Raw genomic sequence first — 19,104 nt, forward strand, 5'->3', positions numbered from 1 at the left:
TCCATTCCTATTAACTTTTAATCCCTCCTTGCCATTTTAAATTGTAAGTTTTATATGCTCTTTTTATGTTTTAATATTTTTTACTTGCACGCCGCCAGAGTCCCTTTGTAAGGGGGATAAATGGTTACAAAAATTTAATATTTAATACAAAAATTTGATTGGATTACCTACCAAAGTGATGGCATGGGAAAGAGAACATCGTAGCATGTACCCCGTTTGACGAAATTCGATGCCCGATACGTCCTCTTCCACAACTTCTATCTCCAAGGATTTATTCTTCCAACACCAGTCGTCTTGGATAATGCTCACTTTAAATTATTTTTTTTTAAAAAAAAGGGGGGGGGAGAAATCATGGAGAGGTTGCAAAGAGAAGCCTCACTAATCCATTTGGCTTCTAAGTAACCAACATTGCCTAAAGCACGCACACTCGAAGACAAGCCATTTTAAAGAGAGGAATGCGAAGCTGGCAATAGCAATAACACTTAGACTTATATACCGCTTCACAATGCCTTACAGCCCTCTCTAAGCGGTTTACAAAGTCAGCATATTGCACCCCCAACAATCTGGATCCTCATTTTACTGACCTTGGAAAGACAGAAGGCTGAGTCAGCCTTAAGCCGGTCAGAATTGAACTCCTGGCAGCGGACAGAGTTAACCTGCAATACTGCATTCTAACCACCGCGCCGCCTCCAGCCGTATAAGCCCAGTAACCCTGTTATTTTATTAAAACTGACACGTTAATAAGAGCCTTGGTGGAGCAGTGGGCTAATGCCTCCTTAAGTAACACCAGCTGCCTGCAATTATTGCAGGTTCGAGTCCCACCAGGCTCAAGGTTGACTCAGCCTTCCATCCTTCCCTGGTAGGTAAAATGAGGACCCAGATTGTTGGGGGCAATAAGCTGACTTTGTAATAATGCCGCTGGGGGGGGGAAGCCCTAATAAGCAGGCATATACATAGAATGAAGGCTATTGCTAAGCACATTTGATTTGTGCTTAGATTGTAAGCCGCCCTGAGTCTTCGGAGAAGGGCAGGATATAAATGGGATTAAAATAAAAATAAAAAATAAATAAAACTGCTTTGGATTCAATCACGCATGTAATTTTTTTTGTCACACGCAAACAGCAACCTGCCAAATGACGCAGCTGCTTTCATGAGCAGCCGAGAGAAGCTGCACTGCCGAACTCCCTTCAGCTGCTATGCCAAACTGCTCCTCAGCCAAAGACAGAAATAAGCAGAAAGGGAATCCTGATATAAACACTGTGCTGAAAAGAGGAAGGACGTGCCAGATACTTACTTTTGTATTTGCCCGGCAGGACATTTTCAAAGGTAAAAGCCAAAGAGGTTGACTTGGCTGCAAGTTGGAGGCTGCGTTTTTCTCCTGGCCGAAGGATGGACTGAAGGATCACCATCAATTCCCCGCAAGCATCTGCGGAAAGAGAAAGTAGGAATGAGAACAGATGAGCCACAAAAATCTGGCTAGGTCAGGGGTAGGCAACCTTGGCTCTTTTATGACTCGTGGACTTCAGCTCCCAGAATCCCTGAGCCAGCATGGGGAAACTATGGCTCCTTCATGACTCGTGGAGTTCCGCTCCCAGAATTCCTGAGCCAGCCATGCTGAGGGGAAAGAGAGAGGTTTCCAAGCTGAGCCACGCTGGCTCAGGAATTCTGGGAGTCCAAGTCCACAAGTCATAAAAGAGCCAAGGTGGCCTATTCCTGGCCTAGGCCGCTTTATGACTCGTGGACTTCAACTCCCAGAATTCCTGAGCCAGCCATGCTGAGGGAAAAAGGAGAGGTTTCCAAGCTGAGCCATGCTGGCTCAGGAATTCTGGGAGTTGAAGTCCACGAGTCATGAAGGGGCCATAGTTCCCCCATGCTGGCTCAGGACCTCTGGGAGTTGAAGTCCACGAGTCATGAAGAGGCCATAGTTTCCCCAGGCTGGCTCAGGAATTCTGGGAGTCCAAGTCCACAAGTCATAAAAGAGCCGAGGTTGCCTACCCCTGGCCTAGGCCGCTTTATGACTCGTGGACTTCAACTCCCAGAATTCCTGAGCCAGCCATGCTGAGGGGAAAAGGAGAGGTTTCCAAGCTGAGCCATGCTGGCTCAGGAATTCTGGGAGTTGAAGTCCACGAGTCATGAAGGGGCCATAGTTCCCCCATGCTGGCTCAGGACCTCTGGGAGTTGAAGTCCACGAGTCATGAAGAGGCCATAGTTTCCCCAGGCTGGCTCAGGAATTCTGGGAGTCCAAGTCCACAAGTCATAAAAGAGCCGAGGTTGCCTACCCCTGGCCTAGGCCGCTTTATGACTCGTGGACTTCAACTCCCAGAATTCCTGAGCCAGCCACATTGAGGGAAAAGGGAGATGTTTTCAAACTGAGCCATGCTGGCTCAGGAATTCTGGGAGTTGAAGTCCACGAGTCATAAAAGAGCCAAGGTTGCCTACCCCTAGGCTAGATGAATTCAGTCACTTCCTCTGGAGTTCCGGCTAACTTGGGACTTCAACTTCTTGGATCATCGGAAGGCGACTGCCGAGACTGTGAACTGTCTAATGCCAACAGAAGCCCGTGATAGGGCAGGACGCGTCAAGCTCCGTGTTTTTCACGGACCGGGAGGGAAAAACAGCTTACCCAAACAAGTGATCTTCCCAGAAACAGACGCCAAGAACTGAGAGAAGGTCACATCCAGTACTGGCTCGGAAGCCACTGTAATGGGAAATACTTTGGGTTTTAAAGCAAGTCCCGCTCTCATTTCTGCATCGGGAACAATGACCTGCAAGAAAGCAATGCTGGAGTCCAGGACAGATTTTGGAGAAAGCAAACACCCTATTAAAACAAAAATAAAAACTTCTAGGCGTTTCCTGTCAACCAATGGCTCCTTTTGATGATGTCTGCCGCAACCGTTGCAATCTACTCTGCTTTTTTTTTTTTTTACCTATTGTCTTAGGACCACCGAAGATTTCCCCCCCCCCTGTTCTGTTATTGCAATCACGTGCAAGTAGCAGGTATCAGATTCCCGTGCACGGCAACGTAGCAGATCCTCACATATGATAAACCAGGAATCCTGGCTTAATAAATCGCATGCAGCCCACTGGTTTCTATACTCAGAAAAAGCAGGTAAACAAATCATGAAGGATGCAGAGTAAATTCTCTGGTATTATTTATTTATTTGATTTGATTTGTATACCGCCCTTCTCCCTAAGGACTCAGGGCGGTGAACAGTGACATAAATATCAAAAGAACAAATACAGATATTGAAAACAAATTAAACCCTAATGCCCAAATGCAGAAGATAAGTTACCTTAAAACAATAATTACAACAGAACCCGTCAGACCAGACCGGATTGCTCAAACAGATAGGTTTTTAGGTCGCGTCGGAAGGAGCGAAGGTCGGGAGCCATCCGGAGCTCAACCGGTAAACGGTTCCAAAGGTCTGGCGCGCCCACAGAGAAGGCCCTCCCCCTGGGGGTCGCCAGCCGACACTCTCTGACCGATGGCACCCTGAGGAGGCCCTCTCCTTAGGTACCTAAGTACCCTCCTTAGCCTCATACTCTACTAAGAGATTGAGGGAAATGTAGTCCAAGCGATGCAAGATTGCCTGTTTGCCCCCTTTCCTCTCTGCAGCAACCCCAAACTGAATCAGAAGACATTTTTACTCCCGAGAATGAAACAAAAATGGAACAACAATAATAAAATCTAGATGAAATGAAGAAAGGGGCATGGTCCAAAAGATTAAAAGCCCCAGTTTCCCTGTTTTTTGTAAAAAAAAATTTTTAAAAAAGGGTGTCGTCTTTAGAGTAATAAAATTACAACAGAGAAATTGACAATATCAGTCGAGAAAATAAAAGACAGCAAAAATGCCCATCTGCAAAGAGGAAAGAAGCAGTTCCTAATCTGTTAAAAAAAAAAACTTTCCTGTTCCTAGTAGAAAAACCCCAAGGAAACAAGATTGAATGCATTTGTAACAGGGGTGGGGGTTGTGGGGGGGGGCAGAGAGAACAGAAGAACAACAGTAAACAAACAAACCCAAAGTAAGTGCAGAAATTGTTAATACCTGCAGAACATACAACCCCGGTCTTGCCTTGAAACAAAACCCGCCACGAGCATCTGTTTCAGTAGACTTCAGCACAGCCTTATCCTTATCCTGCGGCCACATGTTCACTTTGTATTTGTTGATCTGCTTGACTGAATCGGGGAATCGGGTGACTGAGATCTGCCCGCAGACGCTGAATCTGGGTTTGTGTTTGTTTGTTTTTTTAAAAAAAAGAAGAAACAAATGCAAAGTTCGCACCGAGGCCTGAATATGGCCAACTCAGTTTTAAGGCAGTTGCGCGTAGAAGACTTAGCAAAGAAAGCTTAAAGTTGCCCCTAGACCTGAAACAGTCAATTCACACTAGGTCGTCCTCGACCATGATTTGAGCCCAAAACCTTCTGTTGCTAAGCGAGAGCCTTGGTGGAGCAGTGGGCTAATGCCTCCTTAAGTAACACCAGCTGCCTGCAATTAGTGCAGGTTCGAGTCCCACCAGGCTCAAGGTTGACTCAGCCTTCCACCCTTCCGAGGTAGGTAAAATGAGGACCCAGATTGTTGGGGGCAATAAGCTGACTTTGTAATAATGCCGCTTGGGGGGGGGGGGGCGAAAGCCCTAATAAGCAGGCATATACATAGAATGAAGGCTACTGCTAAGCTTGTAAGCCGCCCTGAGTCTTCAGAGAAGGGCGGGATATAAATGGAATTAAAATAAAAAAAAAATGTTTTGCGAAGTGAATTCTGCCCCGTTTTGTGACCTTTCTTGCCGGCTGTTAAGTAAACCGTGCAGCTGTTGCAAGTTAGTAACACGCTTGCGGAGTGGATCTGGCTTCCCCCATTGACTTTGCTTGGTCAGGTGGTCACAAAAGGGGATCGTGTAACCCCCGGGGAGGCTACGACCGTCACAAATGCGAGTCAGTTGCCAGGCATCTGAATTTTGATCAGCTGACCAATGGGAATGCTGCAAAGAACTTCCCTTTCTTCTTCCTGCCCTCCTTCGCTCTTTTCCTCCCTCCCTCCCTCCATTCCTTTGCTTATTTTCTTGTCTCCTCTCTCTCTCTTCCTTCTACCCACCTTCCCTCTTTCCCTTCCTTCGTTTTCTCTCCCTCTTAACTCCATTCTCCCTTCCTTCCTTCCCCTCTTCTCCTTCCTCTTTTCTCTTCCTCCTCTCCTCCTCTTTGCCTCTCCTCCTTCCTTCCTTCCTTCCTTCCTTCCTTCCCCCTTTCCTCCCTCCGTTCCTTTCCTTCCTTCTCCCCTCCTTCCCTTCTCCTTTCCTACGACCGGATAGAAAAGAAGCATGGTATCAATGCGATTAATTATTGGTAGAAATTTTTTTTTTGGGGGGGGAAAGAAATCTTTATATTTAATGGTTACCTATCGAACTAAGAAGAATTGTATTAATGCGAGGCAGGCAAAGAGAATATTCCTGGAAGGGGAGACAAATCGAGCAAAGCTACGATGTGGACTTTGGAATATAGAAAACGTGGATTTCTTAGCGATGGCTTTGTCAATATGAGCCCAGACAACACGCTGTTTACCAAATATTAAGGTGTTTTGTGTTAAAAAAAAAATCAAATATTTTTTTAAAAAAACAAACAAACACAGGGGTGCACCAACACAGGGAAAATACTTGGTTTCATTTATTTATTTATTTATTTTTATTTTAATCCCATTTATATCCCGCCCTTCTCCGAAGACTCAGGGCGGCTTACAAGCTTAGCAGTAGCCTTCATTCTATGTATATCCCTGCTTATTAGGGCTTTCACACACACCCCAAGCGGCATTATTACAAAGTCAGCTTAATTGCCCCCAACAATCTGGGTCCTCATTTTACCTACCTCGGAAGGATGGAAGGCTGAGTCAACCTTGAGCCTGGTGGGACTCGAACCTGCACTAATTGCAGGCAGCTGGTGTTCCTTAAGGAGGCTTTAGCCCACTGCTCCACCAAGGCTCTTCATGCCTGGGACACTTCAAAATAACAGTTCGAAAGCTTGCACATCCCGATTCCACCCCCTTCAAACACAAAAGGCTCTCTTTCCTTGCCCCCAAACCCCCCCCCACCAAGGACACTCACTCTGTTACTATGATATCAGCCAGCTGGGGGGTGTTGGGAGCAATCTTCACTGTCAGGGTATCAAAGAAGAGGTGGTCTTTGTGAGCCTGGATGGTGTATGTGCCGGTCGTGATGTTTTCAAGGCGGAAAGAGCCATCCGATCTGGTAGTAACTGGTAAGGTAAGGTAACGTAAGGTAAGGTAAGACAAGATGATATGATAAGATGATAAAACCTTTATTGTCGTTTTTTTACTGTGGGCACAACGACACACATCCAAAATGAAATGTAGTTGCCCGCTCTCAAAAGTGAACACATACATGACACACACCTAAACGTACTAGATACGACATACGGCCTGGCCTGATGGGGGATGGGTTGGGATTTTATTGTTGTTTTTAATATATCTATTTATTGTTTTAGTTTGGGCATTGTGTTTAATTCTTTTTTAACTTTTGTACCTTTGTATTTTTATATGTTTGCCCTGTTCACCGCCCTGAGTCCCTCGGGAGAAGGGCGGTATATAAATAAAATTATTATATTATATTATTATATTATATGCGTACTATGTGCAACAGACGTACAGACGAGGGGTAGGCAACCTTGGCTCTTTTTTATGACTCGTGGACTTCAACTCCCAGAATTCCTGGCCGGCTCAGGAATTCTGGGAGTTGAAGTCCACAAGTCATAAAAAGAGCCAAGGTTGCCTACCCCTGGTCTAGACCTACACCCCTACACCCGGAATCGGGTGGAAAAAGAACAAGTAGGCAAAACATGAGAAAAATAAAGGTAATCTATCAATCTGCAAAAAAAAACACACAAAAAAAAGAACACCCGGGACTTGAATATCCAGACTTCCTACTGGCTTTCCTTGGCTACAGATCAGGAATTCTAAAAGACAAGTTACCTTAACACCTCTTCCAAGCCTTTAAACCCCCCAATTTCTTTGAAGACTTGGCAACCACGCTGCGTTGCCTTTTATACAACTGTTGCTTCTATACAAAAAACCTTTCAGGGTGTCCAACCTTGGCAACTTTTAAGACTTGTGGACTTCAATTCCCAGAATTCTGGGAACTGAAGTCCACAAGTCTTCAAGGCTTAACACCCCTGACCTAGGTCAATCTCCAAATTGATACCCACCTTTAATCTGGCTGTTCAGGATCACGGTGGCATCGGGCACCCCTTCGCCCTCGGGGCCGTTCAAAATCCTGCCGGTAACCGAGAAGCCCATGACGTGGAAGACTGGCTGAAAAGGATGAGTAGAATTTGAACCCTGTTGGGTTTTTATCATCCCTCCCCTTTCTGACACCGTGCCAAGTGGTTCCAAAAGTCCGTTTTCCCAACAGAGGGCCTTTCCAACAGAATTTATTAAAGGACGCCGATACAGATGGTCCTCGACTTGCGACAGCCCACTTAGTGACCGTTTAAAGTTACGACGCCACTAGGGGGAAAAAGTGATTTATGACCGTTTTTCGACACTTATGACCACTGCAGCATCCCCATGGTCAGACGCTTGACAACTGACTCACATTTGTGACGGATGCAACATCCCAGGGTCACGTGATCCCCCCCTTTGGTGACCTTCTGACAAGCAAAGTCCACGGGGGAGAGCGGATTCGCTGAGCAGCTTGTGTTACTAATTTAAGAACCGCAGCGATCCACTTAACAAAGGTGGTGAGAAAAGTCGTCAAACGCACTTAGCAAATTTCTCACTCAGCCAGGTAAATTTTGGGCTCAGTTAGGGTCATCAGTCAAGGACTACCTGTGCAGTTTTCCAGCACAACCCACCTCAATTTTGAGACTATCGTGCTCCACGACAAAATCCAATTTGGAAGGGGCGACGTCAAACGTAATTCTCTCCCCCCTGTAAAAGGGTATCTAGAAGGAGACAGCAAGCAAGAGCTTAAAATGACTTTTAATGTTCAAATCCAGTCCAGATCCTTTTCATCCTATTGGATATAATTAATAATAATAATAATAATAGTAATAGTAATAGTAATAGTAATAATAATAATAATAATAATAATAATAATAATAATAATAATAATAATACCATCATCGGCATTGACAAATGCTCCATCAGTCAATTGCAAAAGGCGGCCTTACTAGGAACTGCTTCCATCCTGCGACGAGATCTGTAATACCATCCAACATCCACATCTGCCTATCCCAGGTCCTTGGTAAGGACTCGATAGATAGACAAAAATGCCAAATCCAGTCTGAACGTCTGGCTGACTGTGCGATCATCAATAATAATAAAAAAGTTGGAAGGGACCTTGGAGGTCATCTAGTCCAACCCCCTGCTCAGGCAGGAAACCCTATACCATTTCAGACAAATGGTTGTCCAAGTCTCTTCTTAAAAGCTTCCAGTGTTGGAGCATTCACTGCTTCTGGAGGCAGGTTGTTCCACTGGTTAGTTACATCTGTATATAGGACCAAGCCAGAATCCTTTCCTATCCATGGTTAGTACCTGGCCTAGAAAATCTTGGTTTTAGGGTTGGGTTGGGTTTTTTTTTGTTGTTGTTGATGACTATCTATAATATAAGGGACGCGGTGGCTCAGTGGGTTAGGATGCTGAGCTTGTCGATCAGAAGGTTGGCGGGTCAAATCCCGAGTGCCGCGTAACAGAGCGAGCGCCTGTTACTCATCCCAGCTTCTGCCAACCTAGCAGTTTGAAAGCACGTAAAAATGCAAGTAGAAAAATAGGGACCGCTACGGTGGGAAGGTAACAGCATTTTGTGCACCTTTGGCATCTAGTCATGCCGGCCACATGACCACGGAAATGTCCTCGGACAAGCGCCGTCTCTTCGGCTTTGAAACGGAGATGAGCACCGGCCCCTAGAGTCAGAAACAACTAGCACGCGTGTGCGGGTGAACCTTTACCTTATCTGTAATAAAATTAGTTTACTGTGCTATTAATACTCCAGCGTTTTGAGTTAATCAGTCTGAAGAGAACTCATTGTTTGCACACTGAGTAAAAGCTACTATCTAAGGGGAAAAAAGCTCTGTATCCTCTCATTAATGTATTATAATCAGATTCACAGACTGATGGGAACTAAATAATTCACATCCAGACCATCCTAACCAAGACCTAAGAACGATTAAGGTTGAATCTGAGGATATAAGCACAAATGCGGTTCAAGATTGATTTATTTTTTGATATAACCACTGGGACCAATCGTCAGTTTATTATTCAAAATTTATTACGTTTCCCACCTCCAACAGATTCTGGATGGCGTCCAAAACGCAGCTGAAAACATGAAATCAGATTTAATAACTATAAACATTGCTAACAGACGTCTTGCTGAGCTTAATGAGAAGACATTTAACGCAGAAATTCCAAAGTGGAAATAATGTGCCTGATGCCTGACACGCCGGGCAGATTATTCCGTTTGTTTTCATCAAAGCTTGATGTTATTATTGATGTGGCAGGTCAGAGGAATCCTGCTTAGGGCAGGTGGGGGTGAAACCCTCTCCAAAGGTAAGTTTCTAAATCCTCCAAAGAGAATCCATCGATGCTTTCGCGGCACGAGGCAGGATTTAGAGCAGACTGCGTGTCTGAAGCACACGGTCGGAAGCCACCCTCCTTTGGAGAAAAAACTTCCGGCAGCTTACTCACCACGGCGTACTTGCCGCTCGGCAGAGACTGGAAATTAAAGGTACCGTCCTCTTTGGAAATCACACTGCAAAGGTAGGCGAGAGAATCTTCTCTTGCGGGAAAGCCATCCACTGGAGAAGAACTGCAACCCATGATGTCCTGTATAGAGAGACAATATTAATCCCTACAGATGGTCCTTGAGTTACGACATTAATCGCTACAGGTAGACCTCAAGTTAGGGCATTAATCCCTTCAGGTAGACCTCGAGTTAGGGCATTAATCCCTTCAGGTAGACCTCGAGTTACGACATTAATCGCTACAGGTAGACCTCGAGTTAGGGCATTAATCGCTACAGGTAGACCTCGAGTTACGGCATTAATCGCTACAGGTAGACCTCGAGTTACAGCATTAATCCCTTCAGGTAGACCTCGAGTTACGACATTAATCCCTTCAGGTAGACCTCGAGTGACAACATTAATCGCTACAGGTAGACCTCGAGTTACGACATTAATCCCTTCAGGTAGATCTCGAGTTATGACATTAATCGCTACAGGTAGACCTCGAGTTACGACATTAATCCCTTCAGGTAGATCTCGAGTTACGGCATTAATCCCTTCAGGTACACCTTGAGTTACGACATTAATCCCTACAGGTAGACCTTGAGTTATGATTTTAATCCCTACAGTAGTCCTTGAGTTACGACATTAATCCCTACAGGCAGAATGGTACAATCCGTTCTGCCACCCACAACAGGAGTCAATAATTAATTGGTTCCTGAACAGACTCAGCCTCATGAGTCTTCTTTCCTGAAGCTGCGTTCCTCAAGTGCTACAGGAACCAAAGGCAGAAGGGGCTGATTAATTAAGTGGCTAATTAACAAGGATAGCTCTAACTCGTAACGTTTGGCTGACCTCCTTTGCCACTGAAGAGGAGAAAAGGAGAAACATGACCCCTTTCATGGGCTCGCCATCACTTCGGACAGATCCAGACACGTTGTACCCGGCTACGATGAGTGGACTGGAAGCAAACGCGTTGGAGCTGGTGACTCGCACGGTAGTAGTGGCCTGAAATACCAAGAGCAACAGGTGAGGGCCCAAAACGACACAAGATAGATCGCTGTATCAAGCCGGGGGGGGGGGGGGGGGGGAGGCGCAGTGGTTAGAATGCAGTATTGCAGCCAAACTCTGCCTACAGCCTGGAGTTCGATCCCGACGGGGCTGGAGGTTGACTCAGCCTTCCATCCTCTCGAGGTCAGTAAAATGGGGACCCAGATTGTTGGGGGGGAGATATGCTGGCTCTGTAAACCGCTTAGAGAGGCCTGTAAAGCGGTATATAAGTCTAAGTGCTATTGCTCTTCACCCACTCAAAAGAAAACAGGAAAGGCAGAAAAGGTCTACTCTATGACTTTTGAAGAAATCAACTCAAGATATGGATTAAAAAGGTAAAGGTTCCCCCGCACGTGCGTGCTAGTCGTTTCCGACTCTAGGGGCCGGTGCTCATCTCCGTTTCAAAGCCGAAGAGTCAGCGCTTGTCCGAGGACGTCTCCGTGGTCATGTGGCCGGCATGACTGGACGCCAAAGGCGCACGGAGCGCTGTTACCTTCCCACCATAGTGGTCCCTATTTTTCTACTTGCATTTTTACGTGCTTTCAAACTGCTAGGTTGGCAGAAGCTGGGACGAGTAACAGGCGCTTACTCTGTTACGCGGCACTCGGGATTCGACCCGCCAAACTGCCGACCTTCTGATCGACAAGCTCAGCGTCCTAACCCACTGAGCCACCGCGTTCCAAGATATGGATAGCATTTCCTTAAGCCATCCACTTAAGGAGATGGCTCCAGATCAATAAAGATCCAGGAGACCGTCATGCAAACAACCAGCTAAAAACTTCCCCGTTACTACTAGTTCACAGGAAGGCCGTTAGGAACAAAACTGGGGGAAAAAAAAATCTCCACCTTGATATTCACTGGGATAAACTGTAAAGGACTTTCAGCTCCTGGAATTTTTATGACCCAGTTGCTTTCGTTTCAACAAATCTTGCTAAAGACAACTTGGGAGAACTGAGCTGGGAAACAATCCCTCTCCGTTTGGGAATTGGCTAAGGAAGCCGACAGTCAGGATTACCTCTTTCAGAGTCCAGGTGGGATGAGAAGCAAAGACTTCGTATTCTCCAGGTAGCACTTTTAAAAAGGCATACCTGGGGGAAAAAAGACAAGATACCAAAATAGTCCACGTGGAACATTCCTGTCCGTTTGAAATAAAACCCAATGGATGAATTCACTTCCTCCTCTAGTTTTTGGGCACCAACAGCACAATAAAATCCGTGTTCCCAGTGGAATTTTTCTCCAGAAGAATTCAAAATACCAGCCAGGCATTCCTACCAGAATGGTTATTCCGATGCCTTTCTCCACCTAAAGGCAAAGGTAAAGGTTCCCCCGCACATGCGTGCTAGTCGTTTCCGACTCTAGGGGCCGGTGCTCATCTCTGTTTCAAAGCCGAAGAGCCAGCGCTTGTCCGAAGACGTCTCCGTGGTCATGTGGCCGGCATGACTAGACGCCAAAGGCGCACGGAACGCTGTTACCTTCCCACCGTGGTGGTCCCTATTTTTCTACTTGCATTTTTTACGTGCTTTTGAACTGCTAGGTTGGCAGAAGCTGGGACGAGTAACAGGCGCTCACTCTGCTACACGGCACTCAGGATTCGACCTGCCAAACTGCCGACCTTCTGATCGACAAGCTCAGCGTCCTAACCCACTGAGCCACCGCGTCCTTGGATTTCTCCCACCTAGAGAAGTGGTTTTTCAACCTGGGCAACTTTTTAAGAAGCACGGAGTTCTGGCTGGGGAATTCTGGGAATTGAAATCCACACCTCTTAAAAGTTGCCCAGGTTGAAAAATACTGATCCCATCCACTAACAGTTAGCTATTTCCACATCCTGATTCAGGAAGAGGGGTGGTGGTGGGGGAATACAACAGGTTGCTGATTATTGTTCCCATTCTTCAGAAACGTGGTTTGCTGCCAATTCTTCTGAGATCTCAACAAAATTCACACTCACTTTCCTCCAGGCTGAGTGATTGTGCTCTGTAAGGTCATTCCTGTGCTGGGACTTTTGAGCGAAACAAGGACGCCGGCAGGACCCAGAGATTGGCCTTTGCTAAGAACCTGCAAGAAATGAGCAGGAAGCACTTTCCCAGTTGCAAGGAAAAGGCATGACGTTCAGCCACGTTTAAATTTTTAAAAACAAAATACCTATCGCCCGAGAGGAAGACCCCCCCCCCACCCACACACACACACAAAGACACGGAGCCTTATAATGATAAAAAGTCTTCAGCGCCGGTTATGAACCAGTCTTAAGAAACAAGCAGGTCTACGCAGGCAAAGTAACACAGGTAACTTGTCCAAAACAAAACAAAAAAAATTAAAAAAAATTTAAAAAGAGGAAAGCCTTCTTACCTTTCCGTTTACAGAGAAGCCAGTGAAAACAAAATTGATATCGCCTCCTTTAGTGCAAATGTCATTGACGCCGTCAACATGGATGTCCACGCTAGTTGGCTCTGGAAAGGAAGGCGAAAACCCGCCAACGTGATCCTTTCCTGTTAAAACTAGCTGCTTCTTTTTTTTCCAACTAACTGAAATCGTAGCAGTCTTCCAATATCTCAGGGGCTGCCACAAAGAAGAAGGGGGGGGGGGTCAAGCTATTCTCCAAAGCGCCTGAAGGCAGGACAAGAAGCAACGGATGGAAACTAGTCAAGGAGAGAAGCAACCTAGAACTAAGGAGAAATTTCCTGACACTGAGGACAATTAACCAGTGGAACCACCTGCCTCCAGAAGTTGTGAGTGCTCCAACACTGGAAGTTTTCAAGAAGAGACTGGACACGCCGTTTGTCTGAAATGGTATAGGGTTTCCTGCCATAGCAGGGGGTTGGACTAGATGACCTCCAAGGTCCCTTCCAACTCTGTTATTCTGTTCAGTGTTCTAAGGGGCTGCCCCAAAGAAGAGGCAGTCAAGCTATTCTCCAAAGCGCCTGAAGGCAGTAGAAGAAGCAACGGATGGAAACTAGTCAAGGAGAGAAGCAACCTAGAACTAAGGAGAGATTTTTCTGACAGTTAGAACAACTAACCAGTGGAACAACCTGCCTCCAGAAGTTGTGAATGCTCCAACACTGGACATTTTTAAGAAGAGACTGGACAGCCATTTGTCTTAAATGGTACAGGGTTTCCTCCCTGAGCAGGGGGTTGGACTAGAAGACCTCCACAGTCCCTTCCAACATCATCATCATCATCATCATCATCATCATTATTATTATTATTATTATTATTATTATTATTATTATTATTATTATTATTATTGAAGCATTTCCTAGCAAGGCCGCCTTTTGCAATTGACTAATGGCGAATTTGTCAATGCCAATGGTGTCCAAGTGGTGCTCCAGTTGTTTTGGGATTGCACCCAAGGCGCCTCTTACTATTGGTACTCCCCTTGCTTGCCTTTGCCACAGTCTTTCTATTTCTATTTGTAGGTGGTGGTTGTTATTACTATTATATTATATTAGTTATTACTATTACTATTTATTCATAAAACATGAAACTCAAGTCAAGTGAACACTCAAATTGACTGGCACTAATGGTTGACACAGGTTGCTACCAGCATCCTAGGTATCAACCAGGTTTTTTAATTTATATGATGATGATGATGATGATGATGATGATGATGATGATGATGATGATGATGATGATGTTGTATTATTGTTCAGGTCTTAAGCTGTGTTTTTGCTAAACCCGATTCTTACAGGTCACCTAGAGCACAATCCAATCCATCTCTATTCAAAGTAACTCTCACTAGATTCACGATAGCTTATCAACTGGTAAGAAGGCACCAGACTTTGGCAATGGAAGCAAATAAGCCTAGAAAGCAGATTTAGGAACTGTTTTGAGCATAAACACTTCCAATTAGTTCAGGCCTTGGTGCTCTCTCAGCTTGGCTGTCTACTTGCAGATGTTTCATTACCCAACTAGGTAACGTCATCAGCGCAAGAGAGGATGGGGTTTTCATGAAACATCTGCAGGCAAAGGTCTATAAATGAAAGGACTATAAATACCTATTCATCTATAAATGAAACATCTGCCAGCAAAGACCAAGAATTCCAGAATTCGACCCTGAGCTGCAGATTCAGAAATGGTAATATGGAAATAACACACACACACACACACACACACACACACACACACACACACACATAAATGCATCTATTTCAATGAAGGGTGAATACACAATCACAGCCCTTGAAAAAATTAAAAGATTCTAAATGCTTTAGACTTCAGCTATCGGACAGATGAGAAAGACATCTTGGGATGAGCTTCAATAAACAACTACAATCAACAACTATGTCTATTATAAACACAGCTTATAAACAAATACACAGCTAGGATAGGCTTCAAATCAAGTGGAAAATATTCTATAAAAATAGCAACTTACCAAAACTCCACCCTAGGGGAGGCTCAATTTTAAGGACAAAATCCCCCTAAAAAAAGAAATAAGAAAAAGTAAGAAAAACAGAAAAAATGCTACAGTTATACCGTACTGCAGTTCAACCCTTTATCGTAAATACTGACAGGCAATATTGGGATTTAAGATTTTGGACATCCTGGAGCAATCCCTGCTCAGTCACTGACCTACCTCTAAATTTCAACACATTTTGAAAACTTTATTATTTACCTTTCAGAAACTTTTTCTTAAAAACAAAAATAAACAACTAGCTTTCATGAATTTCACGGCGGATTTTCACCACCCACCCACCCACCCCCACATCCGTCACCAAATGGAAGAAACCAATTTCGGTAGGGTTCACCTTTAAACCCAGTCCTGAAACGTAATGCCACCTAATGTAAATTATTAGATAGCCTCTCACCTTATCATACAGAGGAATCATAAAGTAACCATTATTTGGAGCACAGTCAGTTTGGTACTTCAGGGTGCCGTGCTTGGTGTACAATTTAACCTGCATAAGAAACGTTGGAAGTGGGGGGGGGGAGAGAAATAAGAATTATTCTGGCAGAGCAGTTGATTTATGATACTTCGGCCCTGCTGCAATCGAACACAACTCCTGGCAAGGCTGCAGCAATCTTCCTACACTGTGAAACCCATCCCAAAATGTCTTAAAAACTATTCCTCTCCAATTAACCGGAGGCTCTCCGTCTCAAAGGAGGCGACTGTTTCTTTTGCCCTAAATGGAAGTCTGCAGCCTTGGGTTGTGCAAGCCCTATTGCAATTGTATTCTTGTTCAAACCAGCCCCTGTGGTTTGGAAACACCAGGGTTTATCCTCGTGCGTTTGCAGACACAGTGATCAAACTTACAACCTTTCTTTCAACAAAACAGTTCAAAGTTACAGCAGCACTGGAAAAAAAGTGATTTGTGATCCTCTGTCACACTCACAGACTGTGGCAAGCATCCCTTCTCTAGTCACGTGATCGAAATTCAGACACTTGGCAACTGGCTAACATTTATGATGATGGCAAGTGTACTGGGGCCTGTGATCCCCTTTTGCGACCTTCTCTAACAAGCAAAGTCAGTGGGGAAGCCACATGAAATGTACAACTGTGTTACTAACTTAGCAACTGCAGCGATTCACTTAGCCACTGTGGCAAGAAAGGTGGTAAAATTGGGACAAAATTCACTTAACAACTTAGCAACTCAACTGGGGTGAGAAGTGAAGGACTAGCTGTACATTATGAAGCTAGGCAACTACAATTCAATACATACAACCAGAAATTGACCAGAGGTCAAAGACTATATGGATGATTGAGGTCAATAAATTATTATTGTTGTTGTTGTTACCATTATTATTACCACTAGTATTACCATCATTATTATTGCCATCATTATTATTATGGCCTACCTTAAGACAATTGCTAACAGGCATATGCAAACTGTATATTATGTATTTATTTGTATCTCTCCTTTATCATTTTTACAAATAACTCAACAACCCTGTGAGGTGGGCTGGGCTGAAAGAAAGAGCGACTGGCTCAAAGGTCCCCAAGCCGGCTTTCATGGCTTAAGAGAAGACCTGAATGGTCTTCCCACTTTCTAGCCTGGTATATTATTTATTTAGATTGCATTATATTTTTTATATCACTGCATTATAGCAATTACTTAAATTACAGCATTTCTTATATTACTTATTCTATAGTATCTATGTAATACCATAAATGCAATCTTGAACAGTGCTTACGTAGATTATTTATACTATAGTATAGCCTACATTTACATTATAAAAAGTTGTTTCTAATTTAACTTCTAATTGTTGGGGGCAATAAGCTGACTTTGTAATAATGCCGCTTGGGGGTGTGTGTGAAAGCCCTAATAAGCAGGCATATACATAGAATGAAGGCTACTGCTAAGGTTGTAAGCCGCCCTGAATCTTCGGAGAAGGGCGGGATATAAATGGAATTAAAATAAATAAATAAATAAATTTAAATACTATAATGTATAAAATTATATATATACATATATAATTTATATATTTTTATGTATATATGTTACATATTTATAAATATATATTTTGTGTATATATAAAATAAAAATAAATCAATATTTACATTTACATTATAAAAAGTTGTTTCTAATTTAACTTTTAATATTTAATCTAATAATAAAATTTATAAATTATATATATATATATATATATATGTGTGTGTGTGTGTGTGTGTGTAGGTAGGTAGGTAGGTCTTGGCGTATTAGGGTCTTTTCCCGTGTAGGATTGAGGGTGTCTTGGCAACGTTTCGACGAGGTCCCACTCATCATCTTCAGGCTGGTGTCTTCGGCTTCGTGCTTGTGCGAGTAAAGCGTGATCACGCTTTGCTCACACAAGCACGAAGCTGAAGACACCAGCCTGAAGATATTATATATATATATATATATATATATATATATATATATATATATATATATATATATATATATATATATATATATATATATATATGCATATACATATATGTATATGCATATACATATATGTATATATATATATATATATATACACATACACGTGTGTGTGTGTATGTGTGTGTGTGTGTAAATTATTCAAAATGCTAATAAAGAATTTATTAGTTCGAAATGATCATATCAGCCTCCCTAATTTCTTTATTAGCAATTTGAATAATTTACACAAATAATGAGTTGTCATAAGTTGTGACTATAGCCTGTAGATAGCCTTGAGTTAGGTCAAACAGGAAAAATTTAATTAGCAAGGCACATTCAAAAGACTTGACAAATATTTAACATTATATATATATATATATATATATATATATATATATATATATATATATATATATATATATATGTATATGTATATGTATATGTATATGTATATGTATATGTATATGTATATGTATATGTATATATATATATATATATATACACACACACACATATATATATATATATTGTCTAGATAAAATAAAAATACATTTTAATATTTAATAAAACCCTAACCCTAACATTTTTTTTTAAAAGAATACCACCATCCAAGTCCCCTCCTCCGCTAGCCTACCTAGCAGGGAGGGCGCTCACCTCGATCAGGGAGTAGTTGATCTCGACGTCGGACCTGACGAAGCCCCCGCAGCCCACCACGATGTCCTCGGAGCCCCAGGCCCCGGCCCAGAGGGCTCCGCACAGCGCCCACCACCAGCATCCCCACGCCGGCGACCCCCGCCGCAGCATCGCGGAGTCGCCCGTCGTAACACGCGGAGCAGCCGCGGAAGACCAGCGCTGACTCAGGAAGAGCCAAGGCGCATGCGCCCGCCGCGCTCGATGGTTCCTCCGTAGGGGCAGAGCGGCAGGGCGGAAGGGAGCGCGGGACCGGGAAAGCAGAGGTTACTTCGGTCCGTGCTAGCCGGGGAGGCGTTTTCGTCTCGGTTGCCTCGGAGGCTTTCAGAGACTGGACATTAAGTTCATTTACAGAGGGGAATGCCTTGGGTTTTTGCAATTTTTTTTAAAAAAACTTTGATTTATTTGTTTATTTATGTCTATGGAGATTCTCAGTCATCCAGTTCATAGTTTATCTGTTTATTTATCTGTTTGTTTATTGATTATATTTCTACACCACTCATCCCATCTAAGTGACTAGGCGTTTTATAATTTTTTAAAAAAAACCACAGCAGAATAAAAAGCACAAATTAAAACAGAGTTAAGAACAAACTTAAAATTGAGGTATGAAAAAATTAAACAAGCGAAAGGCGCACCCACAGTTTTGCTGGTTTGCAGCTTTGCTCACGTCATACCCGAGTTTGCACATTCAAATTTATTGAGTAGGGTGCAATTGCTTCCCTTCACCCAATGTCAAGCCATTGTTTGATTAATCATGGTTTACTGTTGAAATCACTGCTGATGAATGAATTGCAGAGCATTCAGCTAACTAGACTGTCATTGCAG

At 43.5% G+C, this 19,104-nt stretch overlaps 1 protein-coding gene across 1 annotated transcript in view; it reads right to left on the bottom strand.

Annotated features, from left to right (window-relative positions):
- Positions 1-18,466, bottom strand: part of LOC308674111 (BOS complex subunit NOMO3-like) — a 36,241-nt gene extending 17,775 nt beyond the window's left edge. Inside the window, exons 1-15 of the mRNA XM_081338325.1 lie at positions 18,244-18,466; positions 15,574-15,663; positions 15,141-15,186; positions 13,118-13,218; positions 12,720-12,826; positions 11,790-11,862; positions 10,580-10,732; positions 9,690-9,827; positions 7,859-7,948; positions 7,211-7,316; positions 6,094-6,244; positions 4,047-4,224; positions 2,624-2,765; positions 1,295-1,426; positions 172-308 (exon numbers count right to left, since the gene is read on the bottom strand). Of these exons, the coding sequence (XP_081194451.1) occupies positions 172-308; positions 1,295-1,426; positions 2,624-2,765; positions 4,047-4,224; positions 6,094-6,244; positions 7,211-7,316; positions 7,859-7,948; positions 9,690-9,827; positions 10,580-10,732; positions 11,790-11,862; positions 12,720-12,826; positions 13,118-13,218; positions 15,141-15,186; positions 15,574-15,663; positions 18,244-18,393 (1,794 nt within the window). The 5' untranslated portion in view covers positions 18,394-18,466. The remainder of the gene's footprint in view (positions 1-171; positions 309-1,294; positions 1,427-2,623; positions 2,766-4,046; positions 4,225-6,093; positions 6,245-7,210; positions 7,317-7,858; positions 7,949-9,689; positions 9,828-10,579; positions 10,733-11,789; positions 11,863-12,719; positions 12,827-13,117; positions 13,219-15,140; positions 15,187-15,573; positions 15,664-18,243) is intronic.
- Between the last annotated feature and the right edge of the window lie 638 nt (positions 18,467-19,104).

Source organism: Vipera berus (genome assembly GCF_964194415.1).
Source record: "Vipera berus genome assembly, chromosome: 13".
Taxonomy (NCBI): domain Eukaryota; kingdom Metazoa; phylum Chordata; class Lepidosauria; order Squamata; family Viperidae; genus Vipera; species Vipera berus.